Source organism: Populus euphratica, unplaced genomic scaffold, assembly GCF_000495115.2.
Source record: "Populus euphratica unplaced genomic scaffold, PopEup_1.0 scaffold163.1, whole genome shotgun sequence".
NCBI lineage: Eukaryota > Viridiplantae > Streptophyta > Magnoliopsida > Malpighiales > Salicaceae > Populus > Populus euphratica.
Genome location: NW_011499948.1, coordinates 459,024 through 478,427, shown reverse-complemented (window position 1 = coordinate 478,427; position 19,404 = coordinate 459,024). Strand labels below are relative to the sequence as shown.

The window sequence follows — 19,404 nt, the reverse complement described above, 5'->3', positions numbered from 1 at the left end:
TATCGAATATGAATAACTCTTATAATTATTGTAGAAGGGGAAACATGGCGGTTTATTATATTTATAATACTTTTAAGTTAGAAGATCGTGTAGGATTTCACATATAATCATAGAACTTGATAATTATTGAATCCAAATGCTCTTAGCCTAGCATGTTTTGCAAATCTACATAATCTTGAGTTTTGTTGATTATCAAACTCAAATATTTTATGTCTAACATCTTTATTAAGTCTACATATTCTTGGACTTGACTGACTGTTAAACTTAAATTTTTTAAATCTGATATTTTTATCAAACTCATGTTACTTTAGGTTTAACTGACTGTTGAATTTAAGTACTTTATTTTTCTAAATTTACGTTATTATTGTGAAACTCAAGTCTTTTGGATCTTATATATTTGTTAAACCTATTTTGTTTTTAGGATATTTTTATTTATAAAAATCTATAATAAAAAAATCTTGTTTCATTACTCACAAATTAAAGCATGTCAAGTTTTGTTTTATATATAAATATAGTTGCATGATATCTCCTTGTGTTTATATTGTGGCTTCTTTTGTTGGATTTTCTTTTTTCTTAACAAATTATAATGAATTGATCATTAATTTGGTCATAAAAAATTTAGATTATTATCGAGTTTTAGTATATTTTGTAATTGTAATAGTAATGTAATTATAATATATATTATTTTATTACTAGAATTAATTATTTTATTTATAATGTTAGATATAGCTTGGAATTAATGTGATTTTTTTGAATAATTGACAAATATAAGAATTAGCAAACTTAAATGTTTAACAATATTTACTAGTATTTTATTTATAACAACATATGATGCATAGAAAAGATTATCGTTACATGATGTGAGAACAGTCAAACCATTATCTTTTTCTTTTTTTTAATTCAGCTTTCAACTCATGAACAATGCCAGTAGTTGCTGTTTGGATAGGATAGAACACAGTAGAGTTGTTCATAAGCCAGGCAGCCCGATGGTCTGGACTCGGACACAACGGTTTTGGATAAGCCTTGGCTAAGATTTCTAGTTTATGTATTTTTTAAAAGTAATTCGTGCTTGGAAAATTATTAAATTAGTGTTTTCTATAGTTTGATATAATAATTTTTAAAATTAAAAAATAATTTTAATATATTTTTAAATAAAAAATATATTTTAAAAAGTAATTTTTATTTTAATTCCAGACATCTGATTTTTTTATTTTAAATTAATAATTTTTATGTTTCTAGATCATTTTAATATATTAATATCAAAAATAATTTTTTAAAAAATAAAAAAATATTATTTTAATATATTTTATGTAAAAATTATTTTAAAAAATAATTACAACTATTAATAAAATATTAGTCTAGTTGTTAAAGCACTGCTATATTCCTATAAAAATTCGATTCTCAAGAAATGTATTTATTAAAAGGAGCGGTCATGAACTCTAAACATGAACAATCTCATTTTTTTAAAAAATATATAAAAATATTTAAATAAAAATTAAAAAAATAATTATAATTATATTTTTAAATATATTTTAAATGGTTTATTTCCTCATTTGTACACTGCCGCCCGCCGCTAATTTCTTTTTCACCAAATGACATTGCTTCTTCTTAACTTGAGAAGCCTGTATCTTCAAGTCAGCCATTCATGATTGTCCGTGTGGGTTCCCTTGCCGCCGGATATACCTTCATGGTAGCCGAAGGCGTAAGGATTGGTAATCATTTTTAATATATATTTCTTAATTATTTTTATTATTTATTGTTTCTTTTTAAGGGGTATTTGATAGTGTGATTCAACTATACTTTTGAAAAATCTTGATTTTTTTTTATTAATTTTTTTTGATGTTTTTAAATTATTTTAATATATTAATATCAAAAATAAATTTTAAAAAATAAAAAATATTTTAATATATTTTTAAATATTAAACACTTTAAAAAATAATTTACATCACTATCCCAAATACACCTTTAACAATGATAATGAAACATCGGCCAACATGTTATCACCATAATATATGTGCTTGTATAACAATACAAGCGTTAATATAATCTATAATTTTAAATCAAAATTATTACTTTATATTATAAATATATTCACATTGTCAAATAAATATTAAGCATGGGGGAGAGTAATTGAATCATTCTTTTTGAAAAATTTTAAAAAAAATTTCTCGCATTGTTTAGGATTACAAAAATCTTCTATTTTCAAAACATGCATTTAACCTAAGGTTTCCTATGAATCATGCCAAAAAAAAAAATCAATTATTATATAAATGTAATTTAAAGGAAAAGGGATAAAAGGAGATTGTTCAATGCATATAATGAATATATCCAAAAATAATTTATTGGATGATCATGCATTTAACTAATGCTAAATAGTACTAAATAATGGAACAATGATAAAAGAAGAAGGAAATGCAGAGATGAATTGTACATTTTTTATGTTCAATAATTTATGATAAATTTTTCTACACAAGACACACTTATTATTTTACAAAAACAAAGTTAAATCCTCGAACTAATATTTGTTGTCTAAATAAGAAATTGACTTGGGGATCAATATCTTTCTCTTCTTTTTTATAAATTTACTCCATTCCAAAAAATAAATATGTTGTTGATATGAGATCATAAATTTCAAGAATAAATAAGATATTATTTTTTAAAAGTAAAAATAAAAATCCAAGAAATATAATTAATTTGCATGGACATGACTAATAAGATATTATTCAATCAATATTTATTATTCATTCTTCTCATTTTAAACTGATATTATTTCACTCCAATATGCAACCAACAAATTACCCTCTTAAATGTAAGTTTGGCTTAATTAAACACAACTCTCCTAGTAATTGAAGCCTTTTTGATGATCCAAATGTGAGGCTGAGACCATCAAGCTCTCTTGCTACTCTATCATGTAAGATACTTAGACATGTCAATGTGTATAATCACAATTGAATCACAATTGAATTTACTAAGATTAAGTACTTAGACAATTACTTAGCAATTACTAAGAGAGAGAGGAAAATCACTCTTGCTAATATCCTTAAGAAATTTTATATTTATTGCCTCTACCATTCATGTATTATAAGAAGGATAATAAATATTATATCCTAGATTTTAGTGCATAATCTATAAAATATCTACTAAGTATTCTTGGGTTTAATTTTTTTCATTAAAAATTATAAATTATTACCTCAACAAGATTATCTCATACATGTGTATAACTTAAATTGGATGTTTTCATCAATTCTATAACTCAAAGGTTGTCTTTGAGATAACCTCAGATGAAATCTTGTTTAAAACTAACATTGTAGTCTTTAAAGCTTCACTTTATAAAGATAATAGTAAATTATAATTATTAATTATATTTCTTGTAATATTCATAAAAGTGTGACTCTTTTCAACTATATTGTTTTGTTATAGTGTGCTAGCATTTGTATAATCTGCAATAGCATTTGTATAATCTGCAATAATGCTCGCTCTTTTAAGTAAATTTATAAATGAACTCAAAATTTATGTATATGTATGTACACCTAGCATAATACAATCTTGATAATTTTTTCTTTGTGTTTATTTAATTTGGCTTTATAGAATTTTAAATCATTAATTATTTTAATCTTATTAATATAAGATATAAGATAGTGATATATAATTTTGAAGGGTATAAATCAACTAGTTTGATTTTAAATTTATTTTTTAAAAGTTATTAGTTTGAGTTTCACAAATCTTAGAGCCATTAAAAATTTACATGATTATTAATTTCAAAACCTATGAAATTAGTTAAGATATGCTAAAATTAATTTAAATAATTATTTTAATAAAAAAAAAGATAAATCTAGCTTGTACAAAACTTAAAAACGTGCTGATATCATACCCAGAACCTCATCAAAACGTACAAAACTTGAGTCGGGTGTGTGGAAGTAGAGAATGCGATCAAAGGCATGAACTCTGATACTTTTGTTTGTTTGGTCTCCCATGAAAATTGTGCACATAAGCCTATAATCTGGTCCATCTGTGATGCTGTGCTGCGTCAGGTACCATGGCGCCTAGCAAGCGGAGCGGCCAATACTCTTCTTGTGTCCAAAATAGAGGCTTTTTCACCCTGTTCGCATTCTTTCTTTTGTTTTCAGCTACTTGTCTCTAGCCTCCAAAGAAGTGTCAACTTTCATATATGGCATTAGCATATCTGTTTCAATAGTTTTGTTTTTTTTATTTTTTTAATATAAATATTTATTATCTTAACTAATTTTATTAACTTAAAATTAATAATTATATAAGTTTTTAATGACCTCGAATTTATAATAAATGAAAAACAAACTCAAAATCTCACTAGTTAATATATTTCTTAGGATTTATAGTTATGTTTTTTTGCTTCTAGTGGTTTTTGCGGTTTGTTTCTTTGGTTCAACCATGTTTTTTTACTGGTCTTGAGTTTTTTTTTAAATTATTTTTTTTTATTTTATAACTTATTTTGATATATTAGTATTAAAAATATATTTTTAAAAAGAAAATACTTTTCAGCATAAAAAAACTACACAAGTGCCAACTTATCTTCTCCGAGGGACCCTAATCTATGAGACCATGCACTCCATGTATTTTGATCGATGTGACTATGAAAAACAAAACGTAAGATGAGTGGATTAGAAGAAGGGTGCTGTCTAAGTAGATTAAGAGCATATATTATGTAAGTTAAATCCATGCCAATAATTGCAGTGACTTTATTATTAAAGTTTCTTGCCTGTTGTGCTTCTGCTAGCTCTGTAGACTTTGTATGGCTTCATTGTGCTTCGGCATCTCCCTTTCCCAACTCCCTGCTGGCTTAGGTTTTTTATTGGGATTTTTGCCTTTTATAGTTGATGATGAATTGATCACTTATGAAAAATCGAGGCCAAAGTGTACAATTACTATCATTTTAGGATAGAAATAATCTATTTATTTTCATGTTTCAAAATTTAAATTTTTTTATTAATTTTAAGTTAATTTTGTTTTGGTATTTTTAAATTGTTTTAATATATTAATGTTAAAAATAATAAACCTACCAATAATGTTCTCTCACGGAAGATAGAAGAGGAAGAAACTGAAAAGACACAAACTACCTTACCTAGTGGAGCTCAAAACGAGGATTTTGCAGGAATCCAAGTAAACAAATAAGGTAACTTCTCGTGCCAAACGGCTACAAAGCCCTTCCCATGCTTCTCTTCTTGTCCACATGCATGCCACCTTTTACATATCTACAAAGCGCAGAGGCCTATAATAAATATATATAAGCAAATGACGCCCCGCCTACTCTCCCTCCAATCCATCTTATGATCCTTCTTACCCTGTCTCTTCCTTCTTAACAATCTCTCTCCCCCTCCGAATATATAAATAAAGAGACCATTCATGTGCAAGGTTAAGGGCGGCGCTTCCATGTTCTTCTGTTCAGCTTAGAATCCTTTTGCCACCTTTGTCCGGCCTCTTCTGTAACATTTATTCACAATTTTGCATTCATATGGTAAAAACATAAGTTTCTATTGAACCCTGGAATTAATTCATGGGTTTGGTTTCAGTGCTACTGATCTCGTTTTGTGTTCTGTCAATAAGCTTGGTCGGCACTGATAATATTGTTGTTGGGATACCAACAACTCTTGATGGACCCTTTAAGCCAGTGACTGTCCCTCTTGATAAAACTTTTAGAGGACATGCTGTGGACTTGCCTGATACAGACCCTCGAGTGCAAAGGGTTGTTCAAGGTTTTGAGCCCGAACAGATTTCTGTGTCCCTCTCTACTACTCATGACTCTGTTTGGATTTCTTGGATTACAGGTACTTTTTTTCCCCATCATTTCATTGTTTTGGTTCTTGTTTTCTCTCTCTTTAAGCTTCTGACTTTTTCTTCTTTTTTTTCCTTTTTGGTTTAGTTTGAATAGAAGGTAAGGTTTTGAAGATACATATGTCGTAATAGTAATTAATTTGGCTTGACGTTATGTGTTTGGATGTCATGCATAGTAATGTATTTTTGTCTTTGTTAGGAATTATTTAGTGAAGAAGTCAATTGGTAGGGTGTTGATGCTTCAAGGAGTTTAGTCGATGTCTCCATATGATTTCAATCAAATCAAGTGTACAGTTTGAAATCCAATTCAAATGATCTCATATGACTAATAAGCAACTGGGATTTTTTCTTCCTTTTAACTTTAGCTTTTTGTTCTGTAAACATGGAAGGCATTAAAATATAATGGAATGATTTGAAGTTAATCTATATTTAGACTTTAAAATGGTCTTCTCTTCGGCTATCTTAAAGCTTGTTGATTGATGTTTTTTGGATTGATTTGCAGGGGATTTTCAAATTGGGGATAGCATAAAACCATTGAATCCTAAAACTGTTGCTAGTGTTGTTCGATACGGAAGGTTAAGATTTCCACTTATTCACAAAGCTACTGGTTATTCCCTTGTTTACAACCAGTTGTATCCTTTCGTAGGCCTCCAGAACTACACTTCTGGGATCATACACCATGTCCGTCTTACAGGTACTACTGCCTCAAACTTCATTGCAGCACTACTGTTCTCTCTTCATTATTTGCGTTGTATAGATACAAATGGATAAGGAGAGCTTCATGTTTTCCTTGCTTTTTTCATTAAGTGCTTATTTTCCGTTTGTAATCAACTAAGCTTGAAGCACCGAGTCATTCAGCTTTATCTGTCGTCATTTTACAAGGTATCATGCTGCCATGTACTATGCTAATTATGATGACAGGATTAGTCCATGATCTCAATGCTTAAAGAGATGATCATTTAGTACTCATGAGATATTAAGACATCCCAAAGTAATGTTTCATCCGAACCTGTTAAGATTCTGTTACTGTTCATGTTGGAGGTAAGGAAGAAATGTGCAAAGTAGCATTCACTCACCTTTGTAATGTGTGGTGGCATAGTGAAGAGAGTCATGTTCATTAAGGATCTGGGCTTTTCATGAATTCTGATGGAAATAGGAAAGCTCAGATTCTGATATTTAGAATATGGGGGCGAAAAGTGATTTTCCACCTTACCCCAATGTGCCATCCAGCTTAGGCTTAATTTTACCTTTACATGTCTTTCTGCAGGGTTAAAACCCAACACACTTTATCATTATCAATGTGGAGATCCTTCAATACCAGCAATGAGCAGTACATATTACTTTAAGACTATGCCGGCTTCTGGCCCCAATAGTTACCCCAGCAGAATAGCAATAGTGGGGGACCTAGGTCTTACGTACAATACAACCTCAACAGTTGATCACATGATTGGAAACAATCCTGATCTTATTTTAGTGGTTGGAGATGTTTGTTATGCTAACTTGTACCTTACCAATGGAACTGGGGCTGATTGCTACTCCTGCTCTTTTTCTCGAACTCCCATTCATGAAACCTATCAGCCTCGCTGGGATTACTGGGGAAGGTAAGACTTTTCTTTTTGTACTGAGATTTGTGTGTTCAGTCTTTCCCTTCAGTATTCTGTGCTGCAAAGTGGAAAAGGACCAAGCAATCATTTTGTAGAAACATGAATTAGGAAGCATACTTGTTGTCTAGCAGGATAGCTCTTGTTTACTGGATGAATAACAAATTAGCTAAACCAAGAATGGAGCTTGGAGTATCGAAGAGTCTGTACTGAAAAAACAAAGTGTATACACTTAATTCTACATTTATCTGGTTCAGACTGCTGGAAAAACATCATTTTCCAGGGATTCCTTACTTAATCTATTCAGAATCATGATTTGCTGATATATTAATGATGACCTTGGGTGATATATGACTCTGATTCGTGCGAAGCTGCATCATGAACTGTTTGCGGCTTTATGTTCCAATTCAATTCAGTTAGTTTGTATAAAAGAATAAAAAAAAAAAATACACTAATCAAACTAAGTTTCGGTTTTTGGCCGAACTAGACAAAGGAAATTGGTCTTAAAATGTGCCATCATGGGTGTTTCTCACGTTTAATGTTTCTTTCTGGTGAATATTATCAGCAATTTGGATGATGTGTGATGACCATTGGATGCTTGTTATCAGATATATGCAGCCTGTGACATCTAAAATTCCAATAATGGTGGTAGAAGGAAACCATGAGATAGAAAAACAAGTTGAAAATCAGACATTTGTTGCTTATAGTTCTCGATTTGCGTTCCCATCCAAGGAAAGTGGATCATCCTCCGCGTTCTATTACTCTTTCAACGCTGGTGGGATACATTTCATAATGCTGGGTGGCTACATTGCCTACAACAAATCAGGTAAACATATCAGGTCAAATTATATCCACTGATTTACCAGTCGTTCAATTTCCTTAAATCATCTCAACACATTGGCTTATAGAGCCTCTAGCTCACCGCCATTGAGGATTGGATATTATTTCTAAGCATGGGAATGGAGGAAAAGGAAATATCGTTAATGCTTGCTCCATGTTCAAGGAAAAGAAAATATGCATTTCTTTTTCCATGTAAATGCACAGTGAAATGTGATTTACTTAATTCTCCGAGTCTCTCCAGCGCATCAATACAAGTGGTTGGAGAAAGATCTTGCCAAGGTTGACAGAAAAGTGACCCCATGGTTGGTGGCTACCTGGCACCCTCCTTGGTACAGCACCTACAAAGCGCATTATAGAGAAGCAGAATGTATGAGGACAGCAATGGAAGATTTGCTTTATCAGTATGGTGTTGACATAATCTTTAATGGCCATGTAAGTGAAAAGTCCTGGCTCTAAGCGATCTATTTTTCCTTACAGCACTTCTTTTTTGCTAAGCAGAATCTTAATTTTGAGCAACAGTAGGAGACTTGTGCATTTATCATTTTCTTCAAAACAAATTTCATGCGCCAAGGAATTTCATATTCCAATTGCAAACAGGTACATGCCTACGAGAGGTCTAACCGGGTATACAACTACACTTTGGATCCTTGTGGTCCTGTTCATATCACCGTCGGTGATGGTGGAAACCGAGAGAAGATGGCCATTGCACATGCTGATGAACCCGGTAACTGTCCTGATCCATCCACTACACCAGATGAGTACATGGGCGGTTTCTGTGCATTCAATTTTACATCAGGACCAGCAGCTGGAAAATTCTGCTGGGACCGGCAGCCAGATTATAGCGCATACAGAGAAAGTAGCTTTGGTCATGGGATTTTTGAGGTATCTCTCTAGGCTCCTTTGACCATGCTGTGCCCACAGGCGTGACTAATTGCTTTGTTTTGTTTTATTTTATTCGTTGCCTGATCTAAAAGGGGATTGAGAACACTTAGAACTTCTATCGACTATGGATTCGACAGCCATCCTTCGAATCAGGTAGTGTTGATGGAGAACAAGCATACACAAACACAAGCTGACACCTTCTCTAGAAACTTGTCTGAATATATTCCACATGCATTACATATAAAATAATTTAGTTGCATCAGTAAGTAGAAGAATTAGTGCTGGGGGCTATGAGAGGAGCAGAAATCTAGTCTGAATATATGTATGTATGGAGGTATGTATCATGGAAGATGACTGCTCTGATTAAAGTTGCTCAAGAATGCCAAAATGGTTGTGATATTCACTTTCAGGTCAAAAATGAGACTCATGCTCTATGGACATGGCACCGAAATCAGGACATGTACAATTCTCCTGGAGATCAGATTTATATAGTAAGGCAGCCTGAGAGGTGCCCAACTGAACCACAGGTAACTAAGCTTTGGAGAATCTGGAAAACGAAGCTCATAACTGAATACTTGGCAAAATCTAGACTGCTATTTTATATGTAAATGCAAGCAGACACCATCTATTGCTTGTGTATTTCTTTTTTATGGAAATACACAAGAACATGTTATCTTGTATTATCCACTGCAACTTGATCTTTCATGCATTATGGCATTATTATTTTTTTTCCCAGAAGGGGAAAGGGTAATAGCATGTGAAAGGCTAAGAATAGCTTCATTACATTCGATGACTAACAACATACAGCTGATAGAAGTTTTATTGTTAGCAAGACTCCACTTTTATATGAAAAACAAAAAAGGAAAGAGTTTCATATTTCTTAGTTATCGGGGCAGTAATAAGCCAGGTGTTTGTGACATTTCAACAGATTAGTTTTTTTCTCGTTGCTTTGCAACACTCACTGTTATATATTTTGGAACAGCACTTTTAATCTGCCTTGTCTAAGAATTCTCCATGCCCAGAATCATGGAAGATTGTCTACTTACTTTTCTCGTCTTAACTAGAAGGTTTCCCATAAGTGCTGAGATCAAGAAGCCAGTGGCGCAGACAGACGAAATGAGGAGCATCAGTGCACTGATCGATCTGATTTCTAAATGGATTTCCAGAGTCTGCAGAGTTAAAACATACATGTATCACAGTAACAAAAACATGTATATTCCTTATCATTCAATAATTTATTTTATAATTTATGTTACAAGAACACAGGAAAGTCACCTTTATCATTGTTCATTGCCTGTAACCCAGAAAATCTTTATGTGTTTATGTGAAGAATTCTAATCAAAGATGTGAAAAGTTATCACATTTTCCAGGCACATTGCCTAAAGAAATTTAATAAGCCGGAAAAAAAAAATCAATAATTCACATCTCTCGTGTTAATTTTACTATCACCATCATACTATAAAAACAACACACAAGTAGTTGACGGTTTAGTGAGGTCGAACATGGGCAGCAGTAAACACCATAGTTTGTTAAACCTGTCATGGTATCGTGTGGGAGGTTGACCTGAGGTTCGGAGCTTGATCCGGTTTTTAATTAAATTAAATTAACTTGATTATGTTTTTAATTATCTAGTTAACCTGATCAAAGAACAATATTAAGAGGGTTTTTCTTCTTCTTCTTTTTTTTTCCAATAATTCAGGTGTTCATCTTTAATAACATAAGCCAGGTCAGGTCAAACAATTATGGTTTACACAAGCCACCACACCTCACCTTTATTTGCCCATTGTTTCTACCAGTTTTACCAATCACCACGAATTTACCGTCTCATGTATCATTGAAGGTTAGAATAGCAATTTAAAAAAAAAAAATTTGATCTTTAAATTTGTTTTGCACAATTAAGTTGTTATTAACATCCAATTGCATGTTTTTTTAAAAATAATTGAATTAAAAAATAGAAAACTAAAATTAAAAACAGATGCCCTTCAATTTTGTTTAAAAAGTACATTTTAATTTCTTATTTTTTTATTTATTAGGTGACTAGGCTCTATAATTTTAGAAAAATTAATTTTAATATTAAACTTTATTTTTATTATTTTTTAGTGTTTTAAGTGAAAAGAAAGAAAGGAAATTGTAAAAAAGGTTTTCATTACTATAATTCCAACTACAAAAATGATAGATTTTATTCTAAATGATTCCATAAAATAAGATGAGGAGGGTTCAAATTAATTTTTTTTTTATCTTGAGAATATCTAATAAAATAGATTTGAGATCAGAAAGATTTTAAATTTTCGGTTGATTTTAGATTTTAAATTGATTTTTTGAGTTTTTAGAGGTTGTAAATTGATTTAACAAAATTATTAGAATGTTTTTCTAAATATTTTAAATTAAATATGGATTAAAATAGATTTTTAAAAGGAATAATCACCTATCGAGATTTTCTAGCCACTAATTGAGGATTGGATTATAAACAATACACTGTCTATTTTTTTTTAAAAAATTGTATTAGGTAGACCATATGTCATCCATCCATTAATTTACCATAAAAAAAAAAAAAAAACTAAGGGATGCATGATTGAGCCTAACCTTATTGGCCAGCGTCCAAGCTTTTTGTTCATGAAGCAGGAGTTTGGCTTCACCTTATTTTTTATATGTATAGTTTTGATTTTTTTAATTTAGAATTTTTTTATATTTTTCAAAATAATTTTTAAGTTTGTAATTTACTTATCTATGATTTTTTTATCCTTTTTGGAATAGCAATTATTTTTTAATTATTTTAGATATGTTTAATTTTTTAATAGATTAATATGATTCATTTTTTATTTTTTATATATTAAATTTATTTATAGAAATAAAAAATATTTATTTTTTATAATATTTTTAATATGTATAACCTTATATAGCTGTCTTTTTTTTATTATTATTCAATAAATTTTATGTGTGTATTGATTTCTATTTTTAAAAGAATTTTACTAGATAAATTTATTAAATACAATTAGATAAATAATTTAAATTGCAATATTAAATATCATGATATAAATTTATTTTCTTGCTTTTTTAATTTTATCTTTATTTAAAAAAATATTATTTGGTATGATATCTTTTTATTTTTATTGAACATGACTCTTTTTTTTTTGTTTATTGCTTTTTCATATATATATATATATATATATATATATATATATAAAAGTCATGTTATTAAACTTTATAAATCCATAAATATGTTCACTGGTTTGGCTAGTTGACCTTATTCTCAAATTTGACGAGTTTAACTTTTTTTTTCTAATTAAGTTTTTAATATCTTAGTATTTAGATGGTATTCACTTGTATAGTTATCTATTTTTATTATTATATAGTTAAATAAATTTTTTTTTTTTTAAATAAATTATAATCTCATTGAAATCTATAACTCAGTTCATAGGTGTGGTGTTAAAAAAAAACAAATTATAATCTCATTGGAATCTATAACTCAGTTCATAGGTGTGGTGTGTTAGCCCGAGTTACCCAATTCATAGTTTTGTTGAGTTTACTTACTGGTCGGATATGTTTTTTTCCCCTTTAATTCTTTTTATATTTTTCTTAATTTTATCCTACAATATTTGATTAATTTGAAAATAAACTATATAATTTATTCTTTTTAGTTTTTTTAGAGTTATCATTATCTTAAATAAATGTTTCTTTTTAGGTTAATGCTCAATTTTTTATCATGTAATTAAAAAAAATTATAAAAAAATTATTAAACTTAATGGAATTCATGAAACAAATCATTGGGGGATTGATATTGATCCAATATGTCATTCTTTCAATATTGTTTCAGAAAAAATTATCAATTTAATTTTTTTTTAAAAATCAGGTCATATTTTTACCAACCATTAAGAATACATTTAAACCCATAAAATTAATCGATTTAATTTATGCTAGCTTCCCTATGATTTAATTAAAAACTCAATTTAGAAAAAAAAAAAAAAACTAAATTGCAAGGTTTTAAAATTGAACTATTTAGCTAGGTTTAATAAGACATTTGAAAAATTCTTCTCTCTTAATATTATTTCTTACATTTAAAAAAACCAATGAAACACTAGTTTGCCAAACTCTATTTATTTTTACATTTTAAAAATATTGCTTGCTAACCTCAGTTTTAAAAATATTTTTTAAAAAATTTAAATTATTTAATTTATTTTAAATTAATATTTTTTTATTTTTTTATATTATTTTAATATATTAATATAAAAAAAATTTAAAAATATATATATTATTTTAATATATTTTTAAATAAAAATATTTAAAAAAACAACAACAACTACCGTTATTCAAAACTTTTCATATAAAAGGCTTGTCATGTGAAAGTTTATTCCTTTCTCCTCCATAATGTTTAATGGTCATGACGTGCAGGGGTGGCAAAAGTGATTGGAGGGTGTGGATAAGAAGTCGTGTGAGACGTAAGTCTTCAAGACGTCAGTCTTCAAGTCCTCTCCTCAATAATGTGGAAAATGAATCCTTTTCCCAGACCACCAGCTAAGGTCACGGACCTCAGTTCCTTGTTCTTAAATGAAGGAAAAACAAACTCTCATCCAACAAAACACATGTTGTTTTTCGAGGTTGCTTCACTTGGTAAGGCGGGTCGATTAAAAAAAAACTCAAAATTAAATACTTTTATAGAGTTGTATTTTTATTTAAATTATATAAGATATTAATATAGAAAAATCTACTTAATAACAATTTTATTTAACCAGTCAAACTTGATATCATCTAATCATATTAATACTAAAATATTAAAAAAACAAAACAATACTAATTTAATAAAACTAGTTGAACCAATCACCCGTGCTCATGTTTTTTTTTTTAATTTAGTTTTTTAATTTAAAATTATTTATTTTTTCATTTTTTTAAATTTAATTTTTATTTTTTTAATTTTTATTTTATATTTTTAATTTTGTTATAGATAAACTTTAATTCAACATTTTTTCAAGTTTGATTCTAATTAAAAAAATTATGATATAACACAAGTTCCCATTTTTATTTTTTTTATGTACTTATGCTTTTTTAAAAAAAAAAAAAAAAACTCTTGCAACAACTTGACATTGTTTTTTTTATACGTACGGTGTAAGTTTAATATTATAATAATAATTATTTTTAAATTTTTATATATATATATCAAAATAATATTTTTTATTTTTTAAAATTTATTTTTAATGGCAGCATATATATATATATATATATATTAAATAATTAAAAAAAATTATATTTTTAGCAAACTATATTCACCGAACACTACTTGGGCAACCTAAGAACCCGTGAACTCACTTTCAGCGCATGAGCTGAGCTGCTTTATGAGAGCGGTCTGTCTTTGTCACTTCTTACCTCCCTTCCCATCGGTGTCCATCTCTCTCCATCTCTCAGTCTCTCAAGTCCTCTCAAGCCCTCTCAAGCAAAGTGACTTAACTTTAACCCTTTCAGTTCTTTGCAAAATTGCAAACAAAGCTAAACCAACAGATGGGTTTACTCTCATTTCCACTATTTCTCTTTCTTTTGTGGAGATTAATAATTGTTAATGGTAATTTTCCAACGACCCTTGAGGGACCATTCAAGCCAGTAACGGTTCCTTTTGATAACAAGACTTACCATGGCAATGCCATTGACTTGCCAGATACTGACCCTCAAGTTCAAAGGACTGTTCAGGGATTTGAACCTGAACAAGTCTCTGTCTCTCTGTCTTCTGACTATGACTCTGTTTGGATCTCTTGGATTACAGGTCTCTTTTTCTTTGCCATTCATTTTGCTTTTTTGTTTCCTAGTGATTTGAGAGCAATAAGATAATGTTGCAAAGAGGTACACACAGTTATAGTTTTGGCCTAACTATATAGGAAAGCTAGTTTGACCTTGAGTTTTGGCATTGTAACAAATTAAGGGGTAATTTGTAAGAGCAAAATAAAGAGTCTTGCTTCTCAAATTGCTGGATTTTTTGTGCTATTAGAAGAATAACCTCTGTTTTTAGCAAGTGGGAAGATTGGATGTTTATAGAATGATTTCAGTTTAATTCTAGCTGGAAACCAAGGTCTTGAATATCATAGCAGAAAGGTATTATGATACTAAATCTGAAAGGGGAATGTATTAGTGCAGATTCAAAACAGAAAAAAAAATGATTCTTCTAGTTGAATTCTACTAAGAGGAAGAAACTTTAATGGAGCTGACAATGTAATGACATATGCACTTCCAGCTTTAGTATTATTCTACTCTTTTGTAAAGTTTTTAATGATATTGTATAATTTGAGCTGCAGGGGATTCCCAAATTGGTGATGACATAACACCTTTGGATCCTGAATCAGTTTATAGCGTTGTACAATATGGAATTCAAGGGTCCCAGATGAGTTATGAGGAAGTTGGATATTCATTTGTTTACAATCAACTTTATCCTTTTGAAGGGCTTCAAAACTACACTTCTGGCATCATACACCACGTTCGTCTGACAGGTATTATTGCCATCTGCGCAAAAACTACACTTGTCATGTTCAAGTTTTCTATGCATTTGGAAGCCTAACCATGCATAGTCTGATGCAAGATTAAAAAATGAACTTAGAAGCCATATCTGTCCCTTTTATGTTCAACGTAGGGAAGAGGTGTGTATGTGTCTGCTTAGGGTCGGTGAATCATGAAAACTTTTAATTGAGGTGCATTTTCTACAACTTTTAATCGAGGTGCATTTTCTACCGTGTCTTTCACAGGGTTGGAACCAAGCACATTATATCAATATCAATGTGGAGATCCCTATATATCAGCAATGAGTGATGTCTTTTATTTTAGGACCATGCCCCCTTCCAGTCCTACAAATTACCCTCATCGAGTAGCAGTGGTAGGAGACCTAGGTCTTACATACAATACAAGCACAACATTCAGTCATTTACTCAGCAACCATCCAGATCTTCTTGTTTTGGTTGGAGGTATAAGTTATGCTGACATGTATCTCACTAATGGAACTGGATCCGATTGTTACCCTTGCTCATTTGATGAATCTCCCATCCATGAAACATACCAGCCTCGATGGGATTATTGGGGAAGGTCAAAACTCAAATCTTTTATATGCTCGAACTTGTCTACCAGTTTGCAAGCCTATCTAATACTCAAACATAACTTTTGAGAGCATACTTAATTTAATGTTTACTTTCCATTTTTTTACCTCCCCGCTATTTTGGATTCAGTTGATTTGACAAAAGTAAAAATGAGAAACTTAAATGCTTCACTGATTGGAAACTAGGTAACCAAACTACCTTGCAGTGGTATCATCTTTCCCCTGTATGCTGTGTTAACTACTTTTCCATGTAAAGGTTTGCTCATTGAACTATGCATTTCTGAAAGCAGGTTTACGCAACCTCTAGTAGCTAATGTTCCAACCATGTTGGTTGGAGGGAAGCATGAGATAGAACCACAAACTGAAGATCAGATTTTCGTTTCTTACAGCTCTCGATTTGCATTCCCATCTGAAGAAAGCGGATCATCATCCTCGGTGTACTATTCTTTCAATGCAGGAGGGATACACTCTGTGATACTAAATCCCTACACTTACTATGATAAATCATGTAAAGCCAGCAATTTACTAATTTTCTTTTTGCTTTTGATTCTTATTCCCCTGGGTTTTGCATTAGCATTTGCTCTATTCAATAAAAAAATCAAGCAATCTCATGAAAGTCATCACAAACACAAATGACATGATATTCCTGTTATGAGTTCATTTGATCACTTCTGTGTACCTAATACATTTCCTTGTTAACATGTATGGGAATTTTTTTCCTTTTTATTATTATTTTTATCTGCCACATAGTACAATTCTCTAGATTTTCTTTCACAGCGGATCAATACAAGTGGTTGGAAGGAGATCTGTATAATGTTAACAGGAATGTGACTCCATGGTTGGTGGCTGTTTGGTATCCTCCTTGGTACAGCACATTCAAGGCACAATACAGAGAAGCAGAATGTATGAGAGTAGAAATGGAGGACTTGCTCTATGAGCATGGTGTGGACATAGTATTCAATGGACATGTAAGTATTCTATATCATAGCAGTTGTGCAGCATTTAAATGATTAGCTTATTATTTTTGATACTTGGTGATTGCACTTTTGCAAGTGTTTCTTTCTCTTTGTCACTGTGTGCAAGACCTAATCAACTCTAGTTGAACATAAAATATTGACTTCACCCATAACAAAGGCCATGATTTGGAAACAAAATGCCTTGTTCATCTTTACACATTTCCTTCTTGGTAATATGAAGTTGCAAGTTAGTAGTTGGATGCACAAGGATAGATAGCATTCGGCATATTCCATCTTTCAGCAAGTTGCTATAAAATATTGTAACTGCAATGAACTTCTGTTATAAATATTTCACAATCTGTGTTAGGAAAATCAAATATTGGAGCAGGGAAATTGTTTCTTCTGTAGAATACAAGTTCCATTTCAGGCAAGAAGAGATCTAATTTACTGTATTATGAACATTGATGGTTGACATATGTGGCCCATGACCATTCTTACAATCAGTTAATTGAAGTGATGTCTATTGTTTGATCTCATAAAAACATGCAGGTTCATGCATACGAGAGGTCAAACCGAGTTTATAACTACTCTTTGGATCCATGTGGTCCAGTTTATATCACAATTGGTGATGGTGGAAGTCGAGAAGACATAGCAGTTACCCATGCTGACGACCCTGATGAGTGTCCAGAGCCATCCACCACAGCTGACTTAGATATAGGTGGTGGCTTCTGTGGATTCAATTTCACATCAGGCCCTGCTGCAGGTAGCTTTTGCTGGAACAGGCAGCCTGAGTATAGTGCCTACAGAGAAAGCAGCTTTGGTCATGGGATATTAGAGGTCTTATATCCCTCCCTCTCCTAGCACCTCTATAGATAATTATTTTCTATAGTTACTGCCTGAAATAATGAACTGAACATTAGACCTTCCTTTTCAACTGCCTATGATACGTATAGGTTCTTTCAAACTGAGATCAACTGGTTAGAATATTATTTAGGAAAAAAGGGAAAGAAAGCTGGAAATCTCTTCAAATCAGGACAGTTCTAATTAGTTGTTCTCAACCTAATTCCTTCAATCCACCAAAAATTGTAAATATGTCAATATTCTAACAATGTTTTAAGTAGTTTGCGAGGCCAATCAATTTTTTTGTTTCCATCTCCATTTCTTTGGTTTCTCTGTATAAAAGTAGCCTTTAACTCACAAGTTTGTAGGCTTTAGCCAGAGATTCCCAAGAATCCACTGAATATCTTAAATCTGTATTTCTATATTCATGGAGCTTCATTTACTGTATATTGTATGATGTTGTTCTGCTAAAATTGTTTAATTTAGAGCACAAACTAACGGGCAGTGTGTGGCTTTCAGGTGAAAAATGAGACTCATGCTTTGTGGAGTTGGCATCGCAATCGAGACTACTATGAAACTGCTGGGGATATCCTTTACATAGTTAGAGAACCTTATAGGTGCCTGGCTAACCAAGGTAATTAAGCATGTTCTTTAACATTTCTGGGTCTTCAGGTTCTTGAATGTAATTGACAAAACCAACTATTGCCCCTTCATACACAGCTCATGTTCCCTTGTGTAACCTTCATACACAGCAAATGTTCCCTTGTGTAGGCAGTACATTTGACATCAACCACTATAACCTCTAAATTTTAGAATGTCTGGAATTGTAACTTCATACGGCTAACTCGATCGATCAGCTTTTGAAATCCAGGCTAAGCAACAGAGCTTGCTTTTTTATATATAACCTTATGCTGCCAAGCAATGCTTGAATATATTGTAGCGTTTATCACCAAGCGGTATGGGATCTGGAGGTATGGTGATATAACTAAACAAAATAGAACGGAGCTAAGGCATCCTTCCTCTAGTGATGCAAGTAATAAGATACTGTAAAATGATCATCTTCAGAAATCAAAGACTGCAGTCTATTGTATGAAATTGCACCTTAGCTAGGTGTCTGAGTTAACTTCAGCGTTTGGCTGTTCGCTGGGTGCTTTGGTTTTGATATGGATAGAAATTGGAAAGCTAATATCAGATTACTTACAAAACTTCCTTCTGGATTTTTTATGAAGCCAGAAACTAAGTGCAACTAGTTATTCCTTAGCCATTTTTATAAATTTTGGTTCTTTCAAAAACTTGGCATTTGAGCATCGGAAGCAGCCCATCACCCCTTCAACACTAGAACTCTTTTTGAGCAATAACTGTAGTAGTGCTTGTTACCCTGCATTCCTGCCTTCGCCCACACATTTATACGCCT

The 19,404-nt window shown here is 31.1% G+C and overlaps 1 protein-coding gene and 1 pseudogene across 5 annotated transcripts; both read left to right on the top strand.

Moving 5' to 3' along the window:
- Positions 1-5,084: 5,084 nt before the first annotated feature.
- Positions 5,085-10,493, top strand: LOC105137752 (purple acid phosphatase 15-like). Of its 5 annotated transcripts, none has more exons than XM_011043600.1 (8): positions 5,085-5,801; positions 6,311-6,502; positions 7,076-7,409; positions 8,018-8,235; positions 8,491-8,681; positions 8,847-9,131; positions 9,542-9,658; positions 10,199-10,493. In XM_011043600.1, the coding sequence occupies exons 1-8, from the start codon at positions 5,531-5,533 to the stop codon at positions 10,214-10,216; spliced, it is 1,626 nt and encodes a 541-aa protein (XP_011041902.1). In that variant the 5' UTR covers positions 5,085-5,530; the 3' UTR covers positions 10,217-10,493. The 5 variants fall into 5 exon arrangements, with proteins under 5 accessions (XP_011041902.1, XP_011041901.1, XP_011041903.1 ...); XM_011043599.1 differs by having other exon boundaries at positions 10,196-10,493; XM_011043601.1 differs by having other exon boundaries at positions 10,114-10,493.
- A 3,940-nt stretch (positions 10,494-14,433) lies between these two features.
- Positions 14,434-19,115, top strand: LOC105137751 (purple acid phosphatase 15-like; annotated as a pseudogene).
- Positions 19,116-19,404: the final 289 nt, after the last annotated feature.